Source organism: Mustela nivalis, assembly GCF_964662115.1.
Source record: "Mustela nivalis genome assembly, chromosome: 1".
In the NCBI taxonomy this organism is placed as follows: Eukaryota; Metazoa; Chordata; class Mammalia; order Carnivora; family Mustelidae; genus Mustela; species Mustela nivalis.
In genome coordinates, this window is record NC_139020.1 from 203,500,346 (window position 1) to 203,524,629 (window position 24,284).

The following is a 24,284-nucleotide window of genomic DNA, read 5'->3' on the forward strand; positions in this document are numbered from 1 at the left end:
GAAAATGCTGGAAAGAGTTGTATGAAGACGGGTCCAACTAGCTCAGATCCTGCAGAGCTCATCTTCGGAGCAGTGCCATCCTGAGAACTTTCTGTGAAGAGGGGATGTTCCCCATTTGCAATGGCCACACATGCTCCCTTGAAATATGGGTGGTGGGACTGAGGAATGATTTTTTAAATAATTCATAATAATAAGTTTAAGACTAGTTTTAGGTTCCCTGCAAAGCTGCGCAGAAAGCACAGAGTTTCCCTATACCCCCACTCCTATACCCACACATCCTCCCCCACTATCAATATCCCACAACATAGTGGTACATTTGTCACAGTTGATGAAGCTGACATACCATTATCTCCCAGAGTCCATAGTTTACATTAGGATTCATTCTTGGTGTTGTATGTTCTATGGAGGAATGAGTTTTTAATCTTATTTAATTGTAATTCAAATTGAAACTTACTTGGCCACACATGATGTGTGGCTGCCATGTTGGACAGTGCAGCTCTGGACTCTGGCAAGACAGGTCACTGCCCAGTGAGGTGGCTATAGGAGTAGGAGGTAACCCCAGGCTGCTAGCTGGGTGGGACTCACAGCACCAAGCCTCTGTTTCCAGTCAAAAGGATGCAGGAGGGTCTCCGTGGTCATTGCCTCTGTAGGCTCTGACACTAAGGCTGGAAGCTTGTATATAACATTTTACAGACACCCTTACCCATTGGTTTTCCATCACGTTCTGTCAGAAATGGGAAGGCAGGCAGAGAGGAGTAGCCATTTTTTCAGGTTTCCAGTGGCCCCTTAGACAGTGGTGAGAAAAACAGCAGGGACTTGCGTGATGGCAAAACAGTAGTGGCTGCTGAGAGTGGACATCTGAGTTCCCGCTCAGGGCCCAGTGATGATGGATTTTGGGTAACACCTTTTCCCCTTTTGGCCTTTAGCCCTAGAAGGGCTAGCAGTTACCTACAGTTACTAATCTTTAGGTAACCGTATATTCCTGTTCTGTTTTTGCCATACTTTCATACTCATTCTTCTATATCAAATGTCCTCAGCTGGATATCTAAGAATGACTTGACTTTGCCTTGTGGAACACAGATGGATAAAGCATGCAAGAAAGCTAAAAACCTCCATCTCCGCATGTGGACCACCGTTCCGGTTTTCCAGCCGGCCCACTCCTGTCCATCCATCGGTGCTCAGACTACTTGGCCTGCTGCATCGAGAGTTGCCATCATAGGACACAAATCTGATCATGTTCAAAACCCTCTGGTGGCTTCCCCTTACTTTTTTTTACAGGGAACTGAGGGGTGAAGGAGGCATAACCAGACTGAAAACTTGGAGCTCAGACGTCAAAACGGTCCAAGACCAGACCAGATGATACATGGTCTTATCTTGTTGCTCTTGGTTCTGGGGTGTCTCATGAGACCAGCAGCAGTTTGACTGCAAAATGGAAGACATGAACTGGAAGCTGTGCCCACCCCTGAAATCACATGGCCTTCTAGCTTGCCTGCCTGGGGCAGGGCTCCTGGCCAGACTCTGTATGTGTCCATCACAGGAGACCAGGTAAAGGAGGCCCACTTGCCCCAAGAAAACCTTGTGCCACTGTGGTCAGCTGCCTGGCTGGACCGTTCTTCCTCGCCCCGTTAGTGGAAACTGGCCACAGATGAGTGTGTGGAACTAGCCAATGGATGATAAGACGTCTAAAGAAATAAAAGCCCCCTCCGGTACCCGTTCTCCAGCAAACACATCAGGCACCTGTTCTGGGCCAGGCATAGTGTGAGATGTGGAGGACAGCAAACCATGTTACCATCCCTCTTCTCAGAAGGGGACTGGGGGTTCAGAGAAAGTACATAAGTGACTTGCCAAGGTCACCCTGCTAGAAAGTGGCAGACATAAGCACCCGCCAGCCACCGCCCCCCCACAACAACACGCACCCTATCCTAGAAACAGGGAGCGTTGCTGAGCACGGCGAGGTTCCTGACCCTCTGCGGGGTGGGAAATAACCCCCCACAGGTGTTTGCCAGGAATGATTTGCTGTCATTCCGCCAGGTGCCCGCGAGGAAGGCGAGCCCGGGTGGAAAAGGGGCAGAGAAGCTTGGCGCACACTCGGAGGCATGCCCTCCTCCCCGGCCCCGCCCCCTCTCGGCCACGGCTAGGTGAGCACGGCCCCGCCCTCGACCCCGCCCCTTTAGGTTGAGTTGCGCGTGCGCATCACTACCTCAGCCCTGCCCTCGCCCGGACTCCGCTGCGCGCGCACCGCCCCCCCCCGCACCCGTGCGCACGCGCGGCCCCGCCCCCGTCTCCCCGGCGCTCGGAACCCGAGTCCGCGGGAAGATGGCGGCCCCGCTCATCCCGCTCTCTCAGCAGGTACGGGCCGGCGGGCGGAGGTGCAGCGCCAGGGCGCGGGGCGCGAGGTGGACACTGCGGTGAGGCGGCTGTGCAGGGAGGCCCAGCCGGGCAGCGGCGGCTCGCGCTGAGCGGCCCCCGCGGAGGGCGGGCTAGTGGGCGGGCGGTCCTGAAGGTGACAGGCCGGCCCGGCTCGCGGCCTCCCGCGCCCTGACGACCCTCTGCGGGCGGTGTACAAGCGGGGTCGCTGCTTGTGTCTGCACAGTCCGGAGCCCAGCCACGGCTCCACGCCCGGCCTTCGCCGCCGCTCCCAGGCCGGGCGATGCGCGGTGGCACTGGGCTCTCATTCGAAGAGGTGGGCGAGGGGAGTGATCATTTCTGCCGGTGCGTCGGCCCCGCGAGTCTTTGTTTCCTGCCGGGTCCCAGTCCCCCCGGCGAAGGCAGAGCCCTGCCAGAGCCAGGATCCTTCAGCAGTGCGATCCTGGACTCATCCCTCAATTCCTTGGGAGCTGTTGCCGCCACCCTTGAATCGAGAAAGGGGAGATCGCACGTCTCTGGGTCATGTCTGTGCCCTCAAATACGCCTGGTGGTCTTACTAAGGGGCAGTAACAGTGGCGCCACACATACGTGCAAAAAAGAGCCTTGCGCAGGCAGCCCTGCTTTCTGGGAGGGACGTTCATTCATTTATCCGTCAAATGTGCTTTGGTCCAGGTGCTAGGAGCGCAGCCGTGGCCCAGACAAGGTCGCTGCTCTCTCGGAGGTGACACTCTCATGGGAGCTAGAAACTATTTGTGCCCTGCTAATAACAGCTGCTGTTATTGACTGAATACCTATCTACGTTGTACCAAGCACAATATTATAGACGTTTTGTCTGAATTATCTAGCAGAGTTGGGATTAAGAGTGAGAACACAGGGTCATATCATCTTGTGTTTAGTTCTTGGCTGTATCATTCTTCTTAGTGTCCTTGGGTAAGGTGCTTAGAACTCATTTGGAAAATGGGAATATAAAAAAAAAAAATTAGGAAAGTGTGAAGATTAAGCATGTGAAAGCACTTAGAACAGTGCCTGGCATATGAGAGCACTCTGTGATACTGTAATTACTATCGTCACTTAATTCTCTGGAAGATTGGGACATATGGGAATGTAGACCTCAGCAGTAAGAATGCTAAACCTTAAGAGAGTGGATAGGCAGGTTGGCATGACTGGCCAGCTGTTCCAAGGAGAGAGACATGCATACCTGGTAAATCTAACAAGAACTAGCCAGTTTGTTACACTGTCACTAAATTAAAAGTATTAAAGACCAGTGGTTATTAATTAACATGTTCTTCCAAAGATACAAAAGTGCTGTATAAACTAGGTGCCATGCAGACGTGGGTATTATTGCTAATAGCCAGTTGCTACAGTTTAGGGTGTGTTTGTGTGTGTGTGTGTGTGGGGGGTGGTGGTGAAACTCACTTAGGCTCACTTAATGAGAAAGTGCTGCTGGGTTTGGGGGGGAATCTTTTTAAAACTTACAAAATTTTGACAGTAGCCCTTATCTGAACTTTGATGATGACATTGGCTAATGTTTATTGAGTGCTTTAGAGTTTTAGTGCTTTCTACCACCTTGGCGCTTATGCACACAACAAGGAGAGGGGAATTCTTATTTTACTGATGAAGGATTAGCTTTGGAGGAAGGCAGTGGTTTGCCACTGTTTGTTAAGGTATGAAAACATAAATTGGGTCGTGTGATTCATCTGCTCAGCACCTTTTTTTTTTTTTTTAATTTTATTTATTTGACAGAGAGAGATCACAAGTAGGCAGAGAGGCAGACAAAGAGGAGGAAGCAGGCTCCCAGCTGAGCAGAGAGCCTGATGCGGGGCTCGATTCCAGGACTCTGGGATCATGACCTGAGCCGAAGGCAGAGGCTTTAACCAACTGAGCCACCCAGGCGCCCCTGCTCAGCACCTTTTGAAATAAAAATCCCGGTTCCTTCTCAGGAAGCCTTGCTGGTCTGGTGCCTGCCTGCCCTCTCCTGCCTCATGGTTTCCCCGGTACCCACGCTACAGCCATACTTGCTGATTTTCTGCTCCTCCCATAGTCCAAACTTTCTCTGTCCTCGGGGTGTCCCTACTGGCTGCTCCTCCTGAAGTTCTCTTCCCTGTTTCTTCCCTTTGTGCTTTTGGTACCTGGTTCTTTTGCCTTCTTCAGGTGTTAGCTCAGATGTCATTCCTTCCCAGAGGCCTTTGCTGATCACTTGTCCTACGTGGGGCCCCCTCTTCCATGCCACTGGCAATGTGTCTCCTCCACACACCCCTCAGCACCATTCATGGTCTGCAGATGTCTGTTTCTGCGTGAGACCAGGCACCCAGTCAGAGCAGGTGCAAACTCTTGCTCCTATGACCAGCACCCAGGAGGCATCAAGTAAACTCATGAAGCAGGAACCAGCGAGTTACACCTACCAGTGCCATTTACAGGTGGCTCTTCCCTACGTGCGGGATAGGGCTAGGGGTGGGAGCAAAATTGAAGGAGGAGTTGCAAGAGACTGATAGCCAGGAGCCTGTGACAACTTTAGGTTGCTCACTTCTGTTTTTTGTGTTCATTTCTATGCTTGTTGAAAGAAACCAGGTTTTCTTCCTTTACGTAGTTATGGCAACATTTCACTATATTATTCTTATGTGAAGTTTGGCACCAGGTGTTCCTATGGAGCTGGGTGAGAGGCAGAGCCCTTCCAGGTGTTTTCAGTCTAGCTGAGATCACACGGGTTCACAGATTATTACCGGGAAGCGTGGATATGATTCCAGGATGATATCTGGTTGGGGGCAGTCATGGAGCCCCCAGAGCATGAGGCTGTGTTCTGGTTGGACTGAGGTGTGGGGTGCACTTGGAACATGGATGACCCATTTAAGGTGAATAAAGCGGTTGCCAGCAGGTTTGCAGAGGGGAGTGGGACAGCATGTTTCCCCTCTGTCTCCAGCACTTTTCAGCATCTTTCCTGATCTGCTCCGTGCTCCCCAGTATCTATGGCACCTCTTTCCCTGTACGGTCTCTTCTGACCCTGAATACAAATCTTGCCCATTTGAAGAGTCAGGAGTCTAGGGTTGATTTTTCCCTCCATTGGTGTCTCAGTGATTTCTGTTTCTCAGAAATTCACCTGTTTCCCTCACCTGCTTTGTACCATGTGGTCTCGTAAGTTATTGGTCACCATGCCGTCCTTATCCCCAGTGGCCTATCGTTAGTTGTCCTTGAACCCCACAGCACTGGTCATTGTAACCCACCAGCTGGCCTTCACTCTGTCTTCTTTCTCTCTGTCTCCTTCCATCGTAGGGTCTCCCCACAGAGTGTGCCCTTCCCTCACTGAGACCCTTCTGGAGTCCAGCCTCCTGTTTCTCCCTTACCAGCCCCCTATTCCACCCCTGATGGCTGCCTGCTGGAATTGGCCACCTCCTTACCACATCCACAGGTTCACAGGGCAGGGGCTGTCCTCCTTCCTGCTTAGCCTCTTCCTCATAGTTCATTCTGCACAACCACCCCCCGCCCCCCCCTCCAGAAACCTCCAGCTGCTCCCCATTTCACTCCGCTCCCTATGTCCAGCTTGACTGCTCCTGGTTCAGCATTCCCACGCCCCCTGGGCCTGTCCTCCTGACCTTGCCTGCTTGCTCTCCCACGCTGCCACCATTTCCATGTAAGCCCCTGCTCTGCCCAGTGTTCCCCACCACATCCCTCCACCTCATGCTGTGATCTCCTGCTGCAGCCTACCCTACCTCCTGCCCACTGGAGGCCACTCTCAGAGGGCTTCCTTGGTGGTGTCCTCCCTCAGTCCCACCTCAATGACAATTCTCCCTCCTGTCCCTTCTGTGGGTCCCTTGTGTGGCCCTTGTCCCAGGAAGCACATGGAAAGCACTGGGCTCATTGATGAAGAGAGTGCCCTGTGCCCAGGGAGTTCCGTCCCCTCCCCCTTGCCACTGGGATCCTCCTCCTTTGTCACCGGCTTCCTCTGCCGGCGCACTTGAGATACATCGTCTTTTTAATGAGTCCCAGGTTCTAAGGTTTTTATTCCCACTTTGCAAACGGGAGACTGAAACCCACAGAGATTTAAGTCACTTGTCGAAGTTCCGTAGTGAGTGGGTTGACCCCACATCCGTCCGCCTGCAGAGCCCTGCTCTTTCCCCTCTTCCAGGCAGCCTGCTGGGCGCCTCGCCCGGAACAACACCCGGTGAACGTGTCTGCAGTGAATGTCAAGTGCTTGGAGCACTTGTTTGTCCTTTCGTCCCTTGTTTTTTTCTCTAAAATAATTGCTACTTGCTCTGTCTTACTAGAATGCTAATGGTAGGGGCGCCTGGGTGGCTCAGTTGGTTAAGCGTCTGCCTTCAGCTCAAGTCATGATTCGACGGGCCTGGGATTGAGCCCCACATAAGGTTCCCTGCTCAGCAGAGAGCCTGCTTCTCTCTTCCTCTGCCTGCCGCTCTGCTTACTTGTGCTCTCTCTCTCTCTGTCAAGTAAATAAAATCTTAAAAAAAAAAAAAAAAAGAATGCTAATGTTGATGTGGTATAAGTTGGTGAGTGAGAGTCAGGTTTTAGGGTAAAGACTGGCCCTACCCTGTAAGATCCAGAATTCCCTGGCTCTTTATGTTATTGAGGTGCATTGGTCTGGTTTGTGGACTGAGTAGCTCCCAGTTAAGCAAGAACATGTAAATTTTGCTCCCTCCGCCCCATTTTGAACTTTATTATTATTTTTTAAAGATTTTTATTTATTTTTATTAGAGCACAAAGGGAGAGGGAGAAGCAGACTCCCCGCTGAGCTGAGAGCCCAACGTGGGGCCGGATCCCAGGACCCTGAGATCATGACCTGAGCCGAAGGCAGATGCTTAACCAACTGAGCCATTCAGGTGCCCCAATTTTGAACTTTAAAGCAACTTTCCCATGCCTGGTTCTTCACTTGATCAACTGATCTGGGAAGTGAACTGTCTTTGATCAGACGGTATCCAAGAGCTGAGTGTCTGCTCTCTGGTGCCTCAGGCCCCTTCACGTTATTATGCTGACGGACAGACACGACTGCCACCACCCCAATGAGAGGCATCTCCACAGCCACGCAGGGGGTGCTCTCAGGGTCTCCCCACTCAGACTTCACCTGAGCAGCCAATGTCCTCTTGGCAAACTACTCCACATTCTTCCTCAAAGATGCCTCCCCCACCCCATTATCATTTGAGGTCCGTTCAGGGTATGTTTTTTCAATGTTAGGGTCCCCAGATGTCCTTTCAGTGGCCTCAGCTGTTCGGTATTTTCTGTCTCTCCGTTTCTCCATGTGCAAATTGGGAGTAACTCTGTATCCCGTATCTGCCTCCTGACAGCGGAGGGTCCACACCCCGTGCACACCGTTCGTTCAGCAGACCTGTATTAGGCATCTTCTCTCTCTCCTCCCGGGTAGTGGGATGTAGCAGTGAACCTGAAGACAGCCCCGTCCCATGGAGCCAAGGTTCTCAAGAGCGGGGCACAGATGGAAGGAAATGAGCAGATACGTGGTGTGTCCCAGGGCAAAGTGATCTTGGCGGTGAGAAGTGAAGTGGAGTTTATGGTCCCATGTGTGAGGTTGGGGAGGCCTCAGGAGCCACGGACTGAGTAGGAAAGGCATTTTGCATTGCTCGCCGTATCCTCCTGGGCCATCCTGGTCAGTCATAGCCTCACTTTATGAAGGGGTTAACTGAGGGCCAGAGGCCTATGATAGGTCACAGCCAGCAAGCTCGCTGACACTGCCTATCTAAAGCAGGCCGGGGGCTCTGTGTTGCCTTGTAGGTTCTGTTTGTTTTATTTTTTAAGTAGGCTCCATGCCCAGCATGGAGCCCAGTGCAGGCTTGAACTCACTTGAGTTCAAGACCTGAGCTGAAATCAAAAGGTGGATGCTTAACTGAGTCACCCAGGCACCCCTTTTGATTTTTTTTTTTTTAACTGCCAAGCATACAATAGTGTGAGATCTCATTTGGTTTTAAACAGTGGTTGTGCCACCTAACCTCTAGATACTGGTCTGATGGAGAGAAGATCACTTGTTTAAATTCTTATTTTACTGTTTTAATCTCCTCTTTCTGGAAAGTCACGGGAGAAACAGAAGTTGCCTTACTGTCTTTATAGGTTCCCCTGCTCGAGTGGGTGTTTGGTGCTTCATGGCTGATGCGGCAATGAGTGAGCCATGCCCAGCCATGAGGAGGGTGGCTTGGTCCAGGCCATGGTGGAGGCGCAGGCCCTGGGTGGTCTGAACTGCATGAGGGCTGGATAACTTGCTTCCACTTGGGAGAGGGCTGCGTGGAGAAGGGGCATTTCGGCTGGGATGTGGGAGGCTGGGAAGAGAGGAAGGAATGCTTTCTCAGACAGGCAAAGCAGAATAAACAGAAGCCAAGACACTGGAATTCCAGCTCAAAGGGCCTAAATGTGAGGCCAGGGCTGGGGACCCTGGGGTCCATAGCCTTCTTTTAACTAGGGTGACTTAGGGATTAAAGGAAGAAGGTCGTTTGGTAAATGGGACACAGTTTGTGCCTGGCCTACAGATTGGCCTGAGACAAAAGGGACTGACAGGGTGTCTGCTTGCCTAGAGAGTGGCCGCTGCTGGTGGTGGTGGGAGGGGTAGTGGGAAGGAGACCTGCCTGCTGGGTGGCCCAGAGGGCTGCTCCAGCTTAGAATGCTCTGTCCGTCGTCGTTGTAGGCCCAGCCCTCACTGTCACAAGCTGCTAGAGGGAAGTAGAGGTTGTAGATGACCACAAACAGCCATGTCCTTAGACTTCCGTCTGGCCCTGCCTTCTGGGTGGGATTGCTGTACTCTTGATGGCAGAGCCGATTTACTGATTACATTTCAGATCGGCTGACACAAAGTTATTTCTCCTTTTGTATACATGGGTGGAAAGCTGGGAAGGGTGGTGCCAGGAAGGCTGACCGGCACTGTCTGCAGACTGGAAACTGGCTTCTGCCCCATCCAGTGTGTTGCTCACCTGCATCCCTTGCTTCTCAGTTCTGCCTTCCCTGTTTGCTCTGCCCTGCGGCCCCTGGGCCCTTTTTGTTTGTTTGTTTGTTTTTTAAAAGATTTTATTTATTTGAGAGGTGAGCATGCACATGAGGTGAGCATGCACATGAGTAGGGGCAGAGGGAGACAGAGAAGCAAACTCCTTGCTGAGCAGGGAGCCTGATGTGGGACTCGATCCCATCCTCATGACCTACATGAAGGCAGATACTTAACTGTCTGAGGTACCCATGTGCCCCAGCCCCTGGGCCTTTCTTTCAGTTGCTTGCTCAGGTGACATTCCCTCTTGCCTCAGGGCCTTTGCACATGCTTTTTATTGCCCCCTTTCTGGGATGTTCTCCCCCCCGCCCACTTTATTTCTGGGTTAACCTCTACTCCTTTTCATATCTCAGCTGGCACATCACTTCCTCGGGTAAAGCCTTCCCTGACAGGTTGGCCCACTTCTCTGTTGTTGCCTGTGGGAATATTCTGTACTTTTCCACATGCTGGTCTGTAATTTTCTGTTGGTGGGATTATTAAATTGATGGTCAGTCTCCCCCACCACATAGAGTAGGTCCACAGAGGTCTGTTTTAGTTCATCCTTGTTCCTCAGGTACTCAGTAATCCTCTGTCCTCTGAATGGCAGAATGGTAGGGCCAGTGCACAGTATGTGAGGCAGGGAGGAGCTGTGGCAGGTTCTCGGGGAGTGGAGTGACACGTCCAGATCTGAATGCTTACACAGAGAATGGGCAGAGCCGGGGACTAGCTCAGAGACATTTGTTGTGATGTTGGCATGCAGTGAGAAAGAGCAGCCTGGCCTGAGGTCATTTCCAGAAGAGCAGAAGGGGTTGGTGATCGGAGGAGTGAAGGAGCGTGTGGGATGGTTATTTGTGCAGGGCAGCCTTCTGAGTTTGGAAAGGAGGCAGGTGCGGTCAGTCCAGCCAGCAGGGCAAGCAAGACCAGCCTTCCTGGGCGGTGCCAGGTGGGTGGTTGGGTCGGGTGAGACAAGACCTGTCACCTTGCAGCGGGTCCTCCAGGCCTGGTGGGAGCCCACATTTAGGAGCAGTTGAGAAGTAGCCTAGCTCCTGGGGGCAGCATCAGGTACCGTGCCCTGAGCACCTACCCCATGCTGGTCTGGGACCAAGAAGAAAAAAACTGAGCCCCTGGCCTTCAGATGGCACAGCTGGAGCTGGGCTCCCAGGTACAGATAAGTAGGAGCGCAAGGACAACACCTGGGGGAGGTCGGGTGGCAGCCTGCAGAAGTGGAATGAATTGCCTCCGCTGGCTTGGAAATGAGAGTGCCAGCAGGGGGACTGGGTCTTCCTGCCTCTTTTCCCTCTTCTGTTCCAGCAAGACTGGAGAAGCAGGTGCTTGCAGCCTTTCGGACTGGCTGCTCAGCACTCCCTCCCGTCCCGTGGGAGCCCCCTTCCCTGACGCTGCTAACCCAGGTGCTGGGGAGAGATTTGGGCTGTAAGTCTTACACAGAAGAAAGGAGGGAGGTTGGACACTCACTTTGTGCCCATTCACCACTGACTTCCCATTAAGAAAGTGTCATTGTCGCTGTCCCTGAGCTCGTTTCTGAACAAGGAAACTGAGGAGGACAGTGCTAAAATCAAAGGTCTCAGGCCTCCCAGGGAACTGGGGAGCTTGGGTCAGATTGCAGTTCCAATGGCCGTGTTCTCTGCTGTGGATACCACACCATGGGCTCCTGGGAGGACAGGAGCAGCTCTGTCTCTGCTGTGTCCCGAGCCCCTGCTGCGGGCAGGCAGTGGCTGCATGCTCCAGAGAGCAGCCAGGAGCAGTCTCTCTAGCTGCCGGTAGTCAATGAGTGGAAATGTTCTGTCTCCTGGGTGGAGAAGCAGGCATCCAGGGCACTGGTGAGGGAGTCCTTGAGGGCCAGCATGCTGACAGCCAGACCCCCACCCTTTTGCAGGGCTCCCCAAGTCTCTTTACTTGTGCTGTGAGGTTTGGAGAGGGCTTCTCTGATTTACTAGTAACAGGAACAAGCATGCCTGTCGAGCCACAGAAAATTGGCTTTTCTTAATCCACAACGGATGTTTTCAGTTTTACGTACCCAGTGGGAAAAGGAAACGATCTTCTTTTGGACTGCTTTTAAAGGAGCAAAGAATAAACAGGGAAAAAAGAGGGAGAGAGAACAGGCCTGTTGAGGGTGAGGTCCTCACGGAGATTGTTAAGCCAGGACTGGGAAGTTTGGGCATGGATTCGCCCTCTAAATTCGCTGGCACCCTAGAAACGGCACTGTTTGTGGCTGGAGGTGCCCCGACCCGGCAGACTTGGATGTGTGTTGTGAAGAACCTTTCTTCTGTTGGGAGTTTTCTTGATCAAGACCCTGAACGGTCTCTGGGCCTGCAGTATCAGACCCCTGTGTCTACTGGGGACACTTTCTCTGCGGAGAAGAGGACTCTGCAGGGGCGGAGCAGCCGCTGTTGCTGAGTGCCTGCGGGTTGGTGTTGTTGTTTCTCACCCACACACGACCCCAGGGGATCGGGGTTTCCTTACATGCCAAGCTGGTCCTATTGGCATTCGGCCTCTTGACTTAATTTTGCCTTTTAGCCCCTGGGAATTATCCTTTAATTCACAGCTACTAAGCACTTAACCTGCTGTGTGTGCGATTGCCTATTTAAAAGAAAATAAGTAAGACTGCGAACTAGTAAAGGACTGTTGGGAGCGACTCAGCCAACTAGTTGAACGCGAAAATGAGTACAATACGTACTGCAGTGTAGCCAACATTTGGTAAAGCATTTTCTCATTTTTTGGCAAAGACCATTTGGTGTGGCGAGCTGTCAGGACTGTGATCTGATGCTTGCCAAACAGGCCCTGATTAGTAGCCTTGCCTGACTTCCCTTCCCAGCCCCCATGATTCTCTGTAAATAAAGCCAGCTCCTCTGTCTCTGTGACAGCAGTAAGAAGGGCAGTAATGGAGACGGTCGCATTTTGGAGTTATAGGCAGTGCTTTACCGGCACCTAAAGTAATCCTCAGGGCCGGCACTGTATTAGTCCCATTCCTTGGCTGGGGAACTTAGGCCGTGGGAGGCATTGTAGCTTGTCTTCACTCTGCTGCTGAGTGGCAGAGCTGTGTCGACCTAAGCATCAGCCTCTCTGCAGCCGTCTCACCCACTCCCTCCTGAGGCTCCATCAAAATCTTACCTATTCTGTAAACAAACAAACAAGGATACAAGTTTATTAAAAAAAAAAAAGTTTATGGAAGGCCTGCTTACGGAGCCAGCATTGTAAGAAGTAGAATAAATGTGAGACTTCTGTCTCACCCCCTACTCCCAGAATTAAAAATATAGGAAGGAGGGGACCCCAGGCATGAGAGTAGCCTTGACAAAATTTGGACATGAAGAAATGTCCCATTGGGGCTATGGGAATGTGGAGGAGAGAGAGAGTCATTTCAGTTGTGGGGAATTCGGGGAGGTTTTTAAAGTTGGGGAGTCAGTTGTGGGCCTGGGAGGTAATTGGCCTTGGTGGGCACAGCCCCCCCCCCCGCCCCGCCCATTTCAGGCATAGGGACTGATTTGTGCCCAGACAAGGAGCGTACAGTGCACAGTGTGTAGAGAATCTGCCAGAGCAGGAGGGAGAGCAGGGATAGAGCACTGTGTGCTCGTGAGCGTGTGCAAGTGTCTCTGTCCCGGTGAATGCGTGTGTGGTGGAGAGGGAAGGAGTAGTGAAATTAGCCCAGCAGGGGCAGGGGATGGCTGTGGGGCACCTCAAGAGCCAGGCTGAGGCTTGAACGTTGCACTCTTCGCCATACAGTCTTTTCCGAGCAAGGGACTGACCATGTGACTTCCTTTCCCTGCTCCTCTCAGCAGGGCTGCTCTTCTGTATTTCTTCCCTGAGCAGAGCACGAAGCCCCTCCTTAGTAGTGGTGAGTGTCTTTTGCTCACCATGGAATCCGGAAGCCTGCTGAGTCCCTGGTGCCTAGAGGACCCAGGCTCTATAGAGGAGCAGTGGGTGCCGGGAGGCTGATGAGGCCACCCTCAGAGAACAGGGGAGGGGCATGGAGAGCTGCTGACCCGATCGGCCTGGGGATCCCTGAGTCCTGGGCAGCGTGCCCGCATAAGGGATGGTGAAATATTGGGCAGGGGCTCAGCACATGGCAGAGACGTTGGAACCCCTGGGTGACTGATCTAGGAAAGGAATTTTGGGAAGATTCAGGGCACACTTAGGGCAAGTTGGGGGCACTGTGAGAAATGGTCATTCTCAAGGAAGGTGGTCGGTGCCCTGCTGCTTAGGGGCCCCTGCTGCTGAGTTGTCCCCCTGTGGGTCTGTTCAGGGCCTGGTCTACTGTGCGGAGAAAGGAAGGACAGAATGGCTGGGGGCTGTTCTCTGAGAGGCTGGGAGGAGCGATAGCCACAGGGGCTCTGGGGAGGCCAGGGCCTCTTTTGATCTTGAGCGGCATTTGTGGGAGATCAGGCTAGAATCTGCGCCCTGCTGTGCTCAGACTTTCTGAGCTCCCTGTTGTCTGACCCTTCCCAGACCCATCTACCTGCCCTCTGTGTGGCTGCACTCAACCCCGTGCCCCTCCCTACATGCCCATCACCTGTTCCCTACAGGACCCCGCCCCCTTGGTGTGTCCCCACCAGTGGTGTTGCAGACCTGTCTGTCCCCAGAGCTTCAGTGAGGGGGGTACTTCTAGGCATGCTTGTCTCATATCCCTTTGGGCAGGCTCAGCTGGGGCTGCGGTGGTGTCTCCGCCCTCACAGGAGTGTGTCTGGGGTGCCGAGTCTCCCCGCCACCCCTGTCTCTTCCTCCCAGCACTTGGCAGCCCTCCATGTGCATTGTCATGTGTAATGACTTTCTCCTCCAGACTCGGAGCTCCGCACAACTCGGTAGAAACTGCTTGAATGGGAATGAGATTTCCGCCTCCACGTCAGAGAAACACGTTTAAAGGTGAACAGCCCCCTTTCTTTGTGTTTGCGCACAGTGAGTGGCCTCATTCTCCTGGAGGCTTACTGGCGTCTCCCCGGTCTCCCACTCCGCATAGCTAAATGCATATTCAGGTCACTGGTCATGTGCACATCTGCTCAGGTCGCCGCGGGGATCACGTTCCAGGCTTCTCAGCTGGGTGGGCGCAGACCCTCTTACCTCACTGTGTCCCTCCTTCCTGGCTGGCTGAAACTGTGCTGAAGGGCCCCAAGTCCCTGCCACCCCCCTCTGCCCCAGAGTTCACTGTGCCCATCCCTGACCCCTGGCTCAGGCTCTGGAGGCTTCGGCAGAGCCTCCTGCTGTCTTCGTCTTCATATCCCATGGCACCTTGTACTGTAGTCATGCGCTCACTTGGCCTGCCCGGTCTCCTCGTCTTGAGCCCTAGAGTTCTGTCTCACACCCTGTTATATCCTGGATTCCGCCTCATTGTGTGGACTTAACGTGTGTTTGTTGAATGAGTGAATGAATGAATTTCCAAGACCCAAGTGCAGACACTTTTTCGGGAAGTTTTCTGTGAAGAGTAGGTGGGAGGTCAGTAGTTTGAAGTGCAGTGGGCTGGGGGACCTTTCTAGGCATGGGATACATTTTCACATGGGAGCCGGTGGAAGGAGAGGACTAGGAGGAGAATGGGACTGTAAACAGCCAGGATTGGAGGACTGCTCAACCCGTGCCCGTCTCTGGTGGTGGGAATGCTCATCCCTATTTCCCAAATGAGGAAACCGAGGCACAGAGAGGCTGCTCACCTTCCCCAGGGTTGCACAGTACTCTAGTGGTGGGGTGGGACTTTATTTCATTTTATTTTTTTATAAAAGATTTTATTTATCTGAGAGAGAGAGAGTGAGTAAGAGCATGAGAGGGTAGAAGTTCAGAGGGAGAAGCAGACGCCCTGCGGAGCTGGGAGCCCAACGTGGGACTAGATCCCAGAACTCTGGGATCATGACCTGAGCTGAAGGCATTTGCTTAACCAACTGAGACACCCCAGGCTCCCTGGATGGAACTTGAATCCACATCTATCTGGTGGCGTTGTTGACCTCTGTGTGGTTCTGCTTCTCCCTTGGTGCTGGGAGCACCAGGCTAAGAGGTGTGGGTAGAGACCTTCAGGACTCCCTGCAGGTCCTGTCTCCTGCACAAGGTGGCATGTCAGGGTGGGAAGGTTGCCTCAAGTGACCTTGGTTTCTCTTTTATTTCCATTTCTGGTAGATGGGGCCAAGAGCAGGAGTCTCTTGGGAGGGCTGAAGCTTGAGTCTGCATTCCGTCTAGTAGATCCTGGCCTTGAACTCCCTCTGGCTGTCGTGCTAACCTTGACGCTTCACTGTGTGTCTGAACTTTCAGGCGTGGTTCTTGCTCTTTGGTTCTCCTTGTAGGTGGAGACTGCAGGCCTTGAGTTCTGAGTGGGTTGGACGGGGGCCGTGTGTGCTGTGCTGAATGGCAGTGCACATCTTCACCTAGTCCTTTGTCATGGCAGTCATTTGGGTCCCCAGGGAGAATCATGTGTCTTCAGAGCCCTCTTCTCGTATATGGCTCTTTTCCTTTTCTGTCTTGTTTACAAGAGCAGTGTGTGCTAATGTAGAACACTGGCGAACTCAGAAAGCCACGGTGGGGGCAGTGGGGACACACGGGTAGGAATCTGTGTTAGCATGTGGTGTCCGTCCTGCCACACTCAAGTCCATGTGCATATGTAATCTCTGGGGGCTTACCAGCCAGGTCATCACTATCTATGCTGGTTTGGGCCCTTCCTTTGCACTTAGCAAATACCTGATGATCATACCCCGATTGTAAATGTTCTGCTTGTGCTGTTTTGCTGCTGCGTGGGATCCTCGCCCATTTTCAACCTCTTCTGTCACCCATAGTCCTCGCCCTCCAGCAGGATGAACTGATACAATGCTCTTGCCTTTCCCCACCTCCTGCATAGTTGGTTACTTCCTTGGGGTAGACCCCCCCGGGGGAGACCTTACAGTAGCAGAAGGGGGTGTGTATTGTGTGTTAAAGAAGTGCTAGTTTGGGGGCACCTGGGTGGCTCAGTCGGTTAAGCAGCTGCCTTTGGCTCGGGTTATGATCCCAGGATCCTGGGATCCAGCCCCACATCGGGCTCCCTGCTCAGCAGGGAGCCTGCTTCTCCCCCTGCCTGCCATTCCTCCTGCTTGTGCATACGTGCTCTCTCTCTTTGACAAATAAGTAAAAACCTTAAAAAGAAAAAGGGTAAAAAAAAAGTGCTAGTTTTTATTGTTTGTCAAAAGTATGATGCTGCTAGTGACAAAGCTGCTCTTTTTTTTTATCGCTCTTCACACGTGAAGCGGCTTTTATACCGCTAGGATCCTTGCCAGAGCAGAAACGTATCAGATGTTGGTCTTGAATTATGTAAGATTTTACACACACTCAAAAGAGAGGAAAGAGTTTAATGAACTCCCATGTGTGCACTGTCCGTTTACAACAAGCGCCTTTTTTTTTTTTTTTTTTTTTTCTTTTTTTAAAGTGGCTCCATGCCCAACGTGGGGCTTGAACTCATGCTGTTGAGATTGAGAGTCGTACGCTTTACCAACTGAGCCAGCCGGGCACCCAAACAAACACTGTTTTGCAAATCTCTGTGCTTGTCTACCATCCCTTGACCTCTGCCATGTACATTTTTATTTCTGAGGTTTTTTTGTTTTAAATCTCAGAAATCGAGGTGCCTAGGTGGCTCAGTCGGTTTGGTGTCCCAACTCTTGATTTGGGCTTAGGTTGTGATCTCAGGACTGTGAGGTCAAGCCCTAGGACAGGTTCCCCATTCAGCAGGGAGTCTGCTTGAGATTCTCTCCCTCTTCCCTTTGCCCCTCTCCCCCAAGAGAAAGCTCTTGCCGCACTCTCTCTCTCAAAATAAATAAATCTTAAAAAAGTAAGTCTCAGAAATCATATCTCAGTTTGCATCTCTGACAAGAAGACCATTTTTCTTTACATACCCATGGTACCATATCAACACCTTACACATTTAATCATTCCTTAGTACTATTCCATTGATACCCAATCCATATTCCACAGTGTCTCTGGAGGTAACCTTGTTATTCGATTGTGAGGTCTCCTGTCTCTCGTACTCTCTTTTTAAAATTTATTTTGAGATAATTACAGATTTACGTTGTTTGAGAATTTAATTTTAGAAATTTAGAAATTTCAATTTACATAGTTGAGAAAAATAATGCAGAGAGCTTGTGTCTTCACTGGGTTTCCTGTAGTGGTAACACTCGGCAAATCTGTAGTTCACCATCACAGCCAAAACTGTGACATCAATGCAGTCAGATGCAGACCAGTTCCATCCCATGCAGGGATCCTTCCTCTTGGCCCTTTTAGCCACTCTCATGCCTTCCTTCACCTCTGGCACCCACTAATCTGTTCATTTCCAGAATTCCAGCATTATAGTGATGTTATATAATAGAGTCATTCAGCACATAACCTGTGGAGATTGGTCTTTTTTACTTAGTATCAATTCTTCTAGGCTGTTGTGCATATTAGTTCATTCCTTGGCATTTTTCATTGCCAAGTGGTATTCCACAGGGTGGGGGGTGGTCACAGTTCATGTAACCAGTCCCCCGTGGAAGGACATCGGGTGTGTTTCCGGTCTGTGAGTACAGGATGTTATGCAAACCCAAGTCTTCATTTGTCTGGATCAATGCCCAGGACAACTGCTGGGTCTTGTGACAGTTGCAGGCTTAGTTCTCTTTAAGAAACTGCTGAACTGTTCTCCAGAGCTGTACATTTTTACCTCCACACGGTCAAAGTGCAGGTTATCCAGTTTCTCTGTGTGCTCACTGGTATCATTGTTTGTTATTTTCACCATTGTCATGGATGTGGGGGGGCATCTCCCTGTGGTTCTGATTTGCATTTCCCTAATGACTAACGTATGCTGACCATCTTTTCATGGGCTTACTTGCCATCTGTGTGTCCTCTTGGGTGAAATGTCTCTTCATGTCTTTGGCTCATGTCCTCACTTGATCATTTGCCTTTTTTTTTTTTTTTTTTTTAAATAAGCAAACTCTGCCCATCATGGGGCTTGAACTCACAACCCCAAGACTGAGTCGTGTGCTCTACCACAGAGCCAGCCAGGCACCACCCTGCCCCCCCCCCCCACATTGTTTGCTTTTGTGCCATTGAGTTTTGAGAGTTCTTTGTATATTTCAGATATTTCATATCCTTTCTCAGATCTGTGATTTGCAAATATTTCTGTGACTTGGCTTGTCATCTTCCCAGGGTCTTTGACAGAGCAAACTTTTTTAATTTTGATGAGGTCCAATTTATCAGTTTTTCTTTTTATGAGTCAGTCTTTTGGTATCAAGTCTAAGAACTCCTTCCCCAGCCCTTGTTTCTGAATATTTTATTCTGTTTTTGTTTGTTTGTTTGTTTTGTTTTCCCAAAAGTGTTATTCCGTTTAAGTTTTTCCATTTAAGCCTGTGATCCATGTGGAATGAATTTTTGTAGAAAGTGTGAGACTTGGGTTGAGGGTCATTTTCTCCCTCTGGATGTCCGGTTGCTTCACCGTAGGCCAGGCAGGCCTCTTTCCTCCTGAATGGCCCTGCACGTCTGTCAGCAGTTGGTTGGGTTCACCCAGTGTATGTCTGTTTCTGGGCTGTCCTTTGTGTTCCGTGGCTGTGTGTGTCTGCCCCTTCATCACCGCCATTCTGCTTATAGCGGGACTTGAAATCAGGTAGACTGATGCCTCCCACTTTATTTTTCTTCTTCCAAATTGTTTTAGCTATTTTGGTTCCTTTGCCTGTCTCTATACATTTTAGAATAGTCTTATATTTATCTACAAAAACTCTTGCTGGAGTTTGGCAGGAATGAAGTGGAACCCGCATGTCAAGGGTGTGCATAGTAACTGTGCAGTATCGCAGCGCCCTCTAGAAAAGCCAGTTGGTCATCTTCCCACACACAGGGCCCAAGAGTTTCCCCCTCTCCTGACTCTGCCAACCTGATAGCAAATGCTGGTTTTTAGCAAATGTTTAGCAGATGTTTTGCAATTTGGAAATTAAACGTTCCCCCCAACGTTGCTATGTCTTTTCTTTCTGAATTTTTTTTTGCTCATTTATTTTTTACTTTTTTAAAAGATTTTATTTATTTATTTATTTGACAGAGATTACGCGTAGGCGGAGAGGCAGGCAGAGAGAGGAGGAAGCAGGTTCCCCGGGGAGCAGAGAGCCCAGGACTCTGGGATCATGACTTGAGCAGAGGCTTTAAACCACTGAGCCACCCAGGCACCCTCTTTTTGCAGAGAGGCAGGCGGGGCGGGGGGGCAGGAGGGGTGGTTGGGTGGGTGGGAAGCAGGCTCCCAGCTGAGCAGAGAGCCCGATGCGTGGCTCAATCCCAGGACCCTGAGATCATGACCTGAGCCGAAGGCAGAGGCTTAACCCACTGAGCCAGCCAGGTGCCCTTGCTTTGCTCATTTTAAAATTAGGATATCTTTTTTCTTGTGGTTTTATAAAAGCTCTCTCTCACGTCACTGTTCTCCTTCTCTCAGCAAGGTTTGCCCTAGCTCAGGTTTAGAAACCTCTGATGGGGCATTTGGAGAGAGCTGTCAGTTCCTGGGAGGTCAGAGAGGCCCCAGTGTTTTCTGATGTTTTTGAGCGCTGCTGAGCTAAATCCCAGTTTCCTCAGCTGCAGAATATGACTGTGCACATAGCCAAGATAATGGCTTTGCAAGCAGTGGGGGCAGCCAACGCTAAGTGGAAGGCAGAAACGTAAGGACTATTAAGTGAGCACTTCTTTGGGCTGTTTTTTTTTTTTAAATTATTATTATTTAAGTTTTATTTATTTAAGTCATCTCTACACCCAGTGTGGGGCTTGAAGTCACGATCCTGAGGTCAAGAGTTGCACACTCTCGTGACTGAGCCAGCCAGGTGCCCCGTGGGCTGCAAGTTTATATCAGCACCTGGTTTTCCAAGTAGAAACTCAGACCAGGATGTCTTTGAGTGTTACCTGCCTAATTCCTGTAAAACTTGGCAACTTAATTGAAAAATACACCATTTGCATTCCCCTGATGATGAGTGATGTTGAGCATCTTTTCATGTGTCTGTTGGCCATCTGGATGTCTTCTTTGGAGAAATGTCTGTTCATGTCTTCTGCCCATTTTTTAATTGGATTATTTAGTTCTTTGGTGTTGAGTTGTATAAGTTATTTATATATTTTGGATACTAACCCTTTATCAGATATGTCATTTGCAAATATCTTTTCTCATTCAGTGGGTTGTCTTCTAGTTTTGTTGGTTTTTTTCCTTTGCCATCAAAAAGCCTTTTATTTGTTTTCAAAGATCCTTTATTCATTATCTTTATTTTTTTAAGATTTAAATTTTTTTTTTAAAGATTTTATTTATTTGTCAGAGAGAGAGAGCGCACCAGCAGGTAGAGTGGCAGGCAGAGGCAGAGAGAGAAGTAGGCTCCCCCCTGAGCAAGGAGCCTGATGTGGGACTCGATCCCAGGACCCTGACATCAGCTTAACCAACTGAGCCACCCAGGTGTCCCTTTTTAAAAGATTTTATTTATTTAAGAGTGAGAGAAAGAGCGCGAGCACAAGTAGGGGGAGAAGCAGGCAGAGGGAGAGGGAGAAGCAAACTCCCTGCTGAGCAGAGAGCCCAATGTGGGGCTCCATCCCAGGACCCTGGCATCATGACCTGAGCCGAAGGCAGACGCTTAACAGACTGAGCCACCCAGGCACCCCAGAAGCCTTTTATTTTGATGGAGTCTGAATAGGTTATTTTTGCTTTTGTTTCCCTTGCCTCAGGAGACCTGTCTAGAAGGATGCTGCTGCTATGACCAGTGTCAGAGAAATTACTGCCTGTGCTCTCTTATGTGATCTTTATGGTTTTAGGTCTCACATTTAGGTCCTCAATCCATTTTGAGTTTTTTTTTGTGTAGGGTGTAAGAAAGTGGTCCAATTTCATTTCTGCGTGTTGCTGTCCAGTTTTCCCAGCACCTTTTGTTAAAGATAATGTCTATTCCCTATTGAATATTCTTTCCTGCTTGGTCAAAGATTAATTGACCATAAAATTGTGGGTTTATTTCTGGACTTTCTGTTCTGTTTCCATTGATCTGTGTACACATGATGTCTTTTATGCCAGCATCATACTGTTCTGATTGCTACAGTTTTGTAATATACCTTAAGTCTCAAGTTGTGATACCTCCAGTTTTTTTTTTTTTTTTTCTTTTTCAAGATTGCTTTGGCTATTCAGGGTCTTTGTGGTTCCATACAAATTGTAGGATTGTTTGTTTTAGTTCTGTGAAGAATACTATTGGTATTTTGATAGGGATTGCCTGAAATGTGGAGATTGCTTGGGAGTGGTGGGGATATTTTGGCAATATTTGTTCTTCCAACTGCACTCTGCATTGGGGAAATGCAAATCAAAACCTCAATCAGATTATCTCGTTGCACCCATCAGAATGGCTAAAATAAAAAACACAAGAAACAACAAGTGTGGGTGAGGATGTGGAGAAAGTGGAGCCCTTGTACACTGTTGGTGGGAATGCAAACTGGCGCAGCCATTCTGGAAAACAGTTATTGAGGTTCCTCAAAAAATTTAAAGTAGAACTACCCTGCAATCTAGTAATCACACTGTTTACCCAAAGAGATCAAAAACACTAACTTGAAGGGATATATGCACCCCTATGTTCATTGCCGCCTTAATACACAAGTCAGACTATGGAAACAGCCTAGTCTGTCGGTAGATGAATGGATAAAGAAGAGAAAGGGTATATATACAATGGAATATTGCTCAGCCATAAGGAAGAGTGAAATCTTGCCTTTTGCATTGACATGGATGGAGCTAGAGGATATTATGCTAAGCGAAATAGTCTCTCTCAGTCAGAGAAAGACCAATACCACATGATTTCATTCGAATGTGGAATTTAAGAAATAGAACAAACAAACAAAGGAAAAAAGAGACAAACAAAAAAACAGACTCAACTACAGAGAACAAACAGATGGTTACCAGAGGGGAGGTGGGTGGGGGGTGGGGAAAACAGGCAGTGGGGATTAAACAATACAGTTATCTTGATGAGCACTGAGTAATATATGGAAGTGTAGAATCACTATATGGTACATCTGATACTAATATGACACTGTGTGCTGACTACAGTGCATTTAAAAAAAATAAAAAAGGAAGGGTGCCTGGGTGGCACAGTCGTTAAGCATCTCACTTTGGCTTGTGTCGTGATTCTGGGATCGAACCCCGCATCAGGCTCCCTGCTTAGCAGGAGGCCTACTTCTCCCTCTCTTGCTCCCCCTGCTTGTATTCCCTCTCTCACTGTCTCTTTCTCTCTCTCTGTCAAGTAAATAAATAAAATCTTAAAAAAAAAAAAAAAAAGCTGAAAATACAGCGTAATGGGGTCTTAGCTTCCTGGGGGAAATGACAGGCTGCACTGGTTTTTAAGTCATTTTATATACTTGAATTGAGTGTTGCAGTCTGACCTCTTGGGTTGAATAAAATGCATCAGCACGTAATCACGGGCGTGTATTTTCCCAAGGCTACCATGCATGGGAGCCTGTGCTGGGGCCCAGTGCCCAGCTCTGTCATGCCTGGGCTGTTTTTGCAGCGTGCAGAGTAAGATAGGGCCGCATAATCTGGGTGCTCCTCTGCTTTGTCACTCACTGGCTCTGTGGCCATGTGTATGGTACCCCAGTCTGAGCACCTGCAGTCTGGGACTAACGTCTGTATACCTGTGCTGTACTGTTGTTGGAGCGTTAAATGAGGTACTGGATAGGAAACCGGGAGTGCTCCGTGAATGTGATCCTCTGTTTATCAGAGCAACGGATTAAACTTTTTTCCAAAAGTCTTAAAAACTGGTTTGCTTTAAAGAAATGCCATTTTTGAAATGAGCAAGGCTGGCAGTCATTGCTTTGTCTGGCACAAAGGAAAAGACACAGCCTTTCCCGGAAGACTGGGAATTCTCCTGGTTCTAGGCATAAAGATTTAGGAAGGGTCCTGCCTTTGGACAAAAGCGGGGATCAGAGCTGGATGGGCTCAATCCTAGAGGTTTTGGAGTGGCTAGAACCCCAATCTTCAGAGGATTTCCCCTCCAAAGTAGTTCCACTGTGTTCTTCATCTCAAGCTGCTTTTCTCCAGCATTAAAATTGCATGTGTTCACACGAACTGTGGTGTTTTAAAGCCCTCTCCACAAAAGGGTGTCAGCTTGTCCTTGGTATGCTCCCCTTCCCTGTCACCCCTGCTTGTAAATTGCATGGAGGCTGGAGGACAGATCAAAGAGGCGACAGGAACTTTCCATGTTATCTCTGAGTATTTTAAGCTCTGACGAGCAACTGAATGGTCACACTGAAAGTGATGATTGAACCGCACAGTAATTCAGTCACTGCAAGTTGAAGGTGGCCCCTTGGCAGAGTGGGTTGGCGAAGGATGTCTCCATCCCGGGCTGGTTTGTCCTTCCATTTTCAAAGACCTCACCCCATTCTCTGCAGCCTCTTACTTTCTGCAGCTTTCTTACACTGAAAGCCTCATCTCCTGGCCCATTCCCTTTCTGCCTGTGCCGCAGGCTTGGCCTTGGGTTCTCTTTGGGATCAGACAGAGAGGAAGAGCTCTGGTGTCCGCTCTCAGCGTGCTCTGTCTCCGCAGCTGTATCACTCCCTCTGGGAGCCGCTGCCGGCACTGGCGAGCCGGTTGTGACGGAGGTCTCTGCCCAGGGGCTGACCATATAGGTGGCCGGTCATTGGGGGATTCATGGTGTTAGTTGGCAGCAGGTGTCTTCAGGTGCATCTCAGTGGCATATCAGGCAGCTTGCAGACGTGATTCCACCATCCCTGGGATGAGGTGGAGTGGGGAGGGGAAGTGCCAGCTAGATCTGGTGTTTTCCCCTTTCCCCCCTTCTGCTTTTGCAGTAACTGAGGTATGAGTAATGACATTGAAGCTTCTAACTGCGGTCATTGTCCCAGCCTAACTATAGTGATTCCCGGAGAGAGGAAGAGTGGAAGCACACTCTTGTGGTTTTTCCTCACTTGTGGCTCATGTGGGATTGAAAGCTGGCCATAGGCCATTGGGGGATGAATCCTTCTTAGACTGTTGGAGTTTTGGGTC

The 24,284-nt window shown here is 49.9% G+C and overlaps 1 protein-coding gene across 9 annotated transcripts in view; it reads left to right on the forward strand.

The window, feature by feature from the left end:
* The first annotated feature begins 2,273 nt into the window (after window positions 1–2,273).
* Window positions 2,274–24,284, forward strand: part of EPS15L1 (epidermal growth factor receptor pathway substrate 15 like 1) — a 95,138-nt gene continuing 73,127 nt past the window's right edge. For 6 of the 9 annotated variants that reach the window (XR_014305131.1, XM_082708503.1, XM_082708509.1 and 3 more), the window contains exon 1: window positions 2,274–2,349. Coding sequence is in view for 5 of the 9 variants with exons in the window: in XM_082708503.1 (XP_082564629.1) it covers window positions 2,317–2,349 (33 nt within the window). In the remaining 4 variants the exon portion in view is untranslated. Of the gene's footprint in view, window positions 2,350–7,071; window positions 7,197–14,123; window positions 14,207–24,284 lie in introns of all 9 variants that reach the window. The other 3 variants (XM_082708505.1, XM_082708508.1, XM_082708507.1) reach the window with 2 other exon arrangements.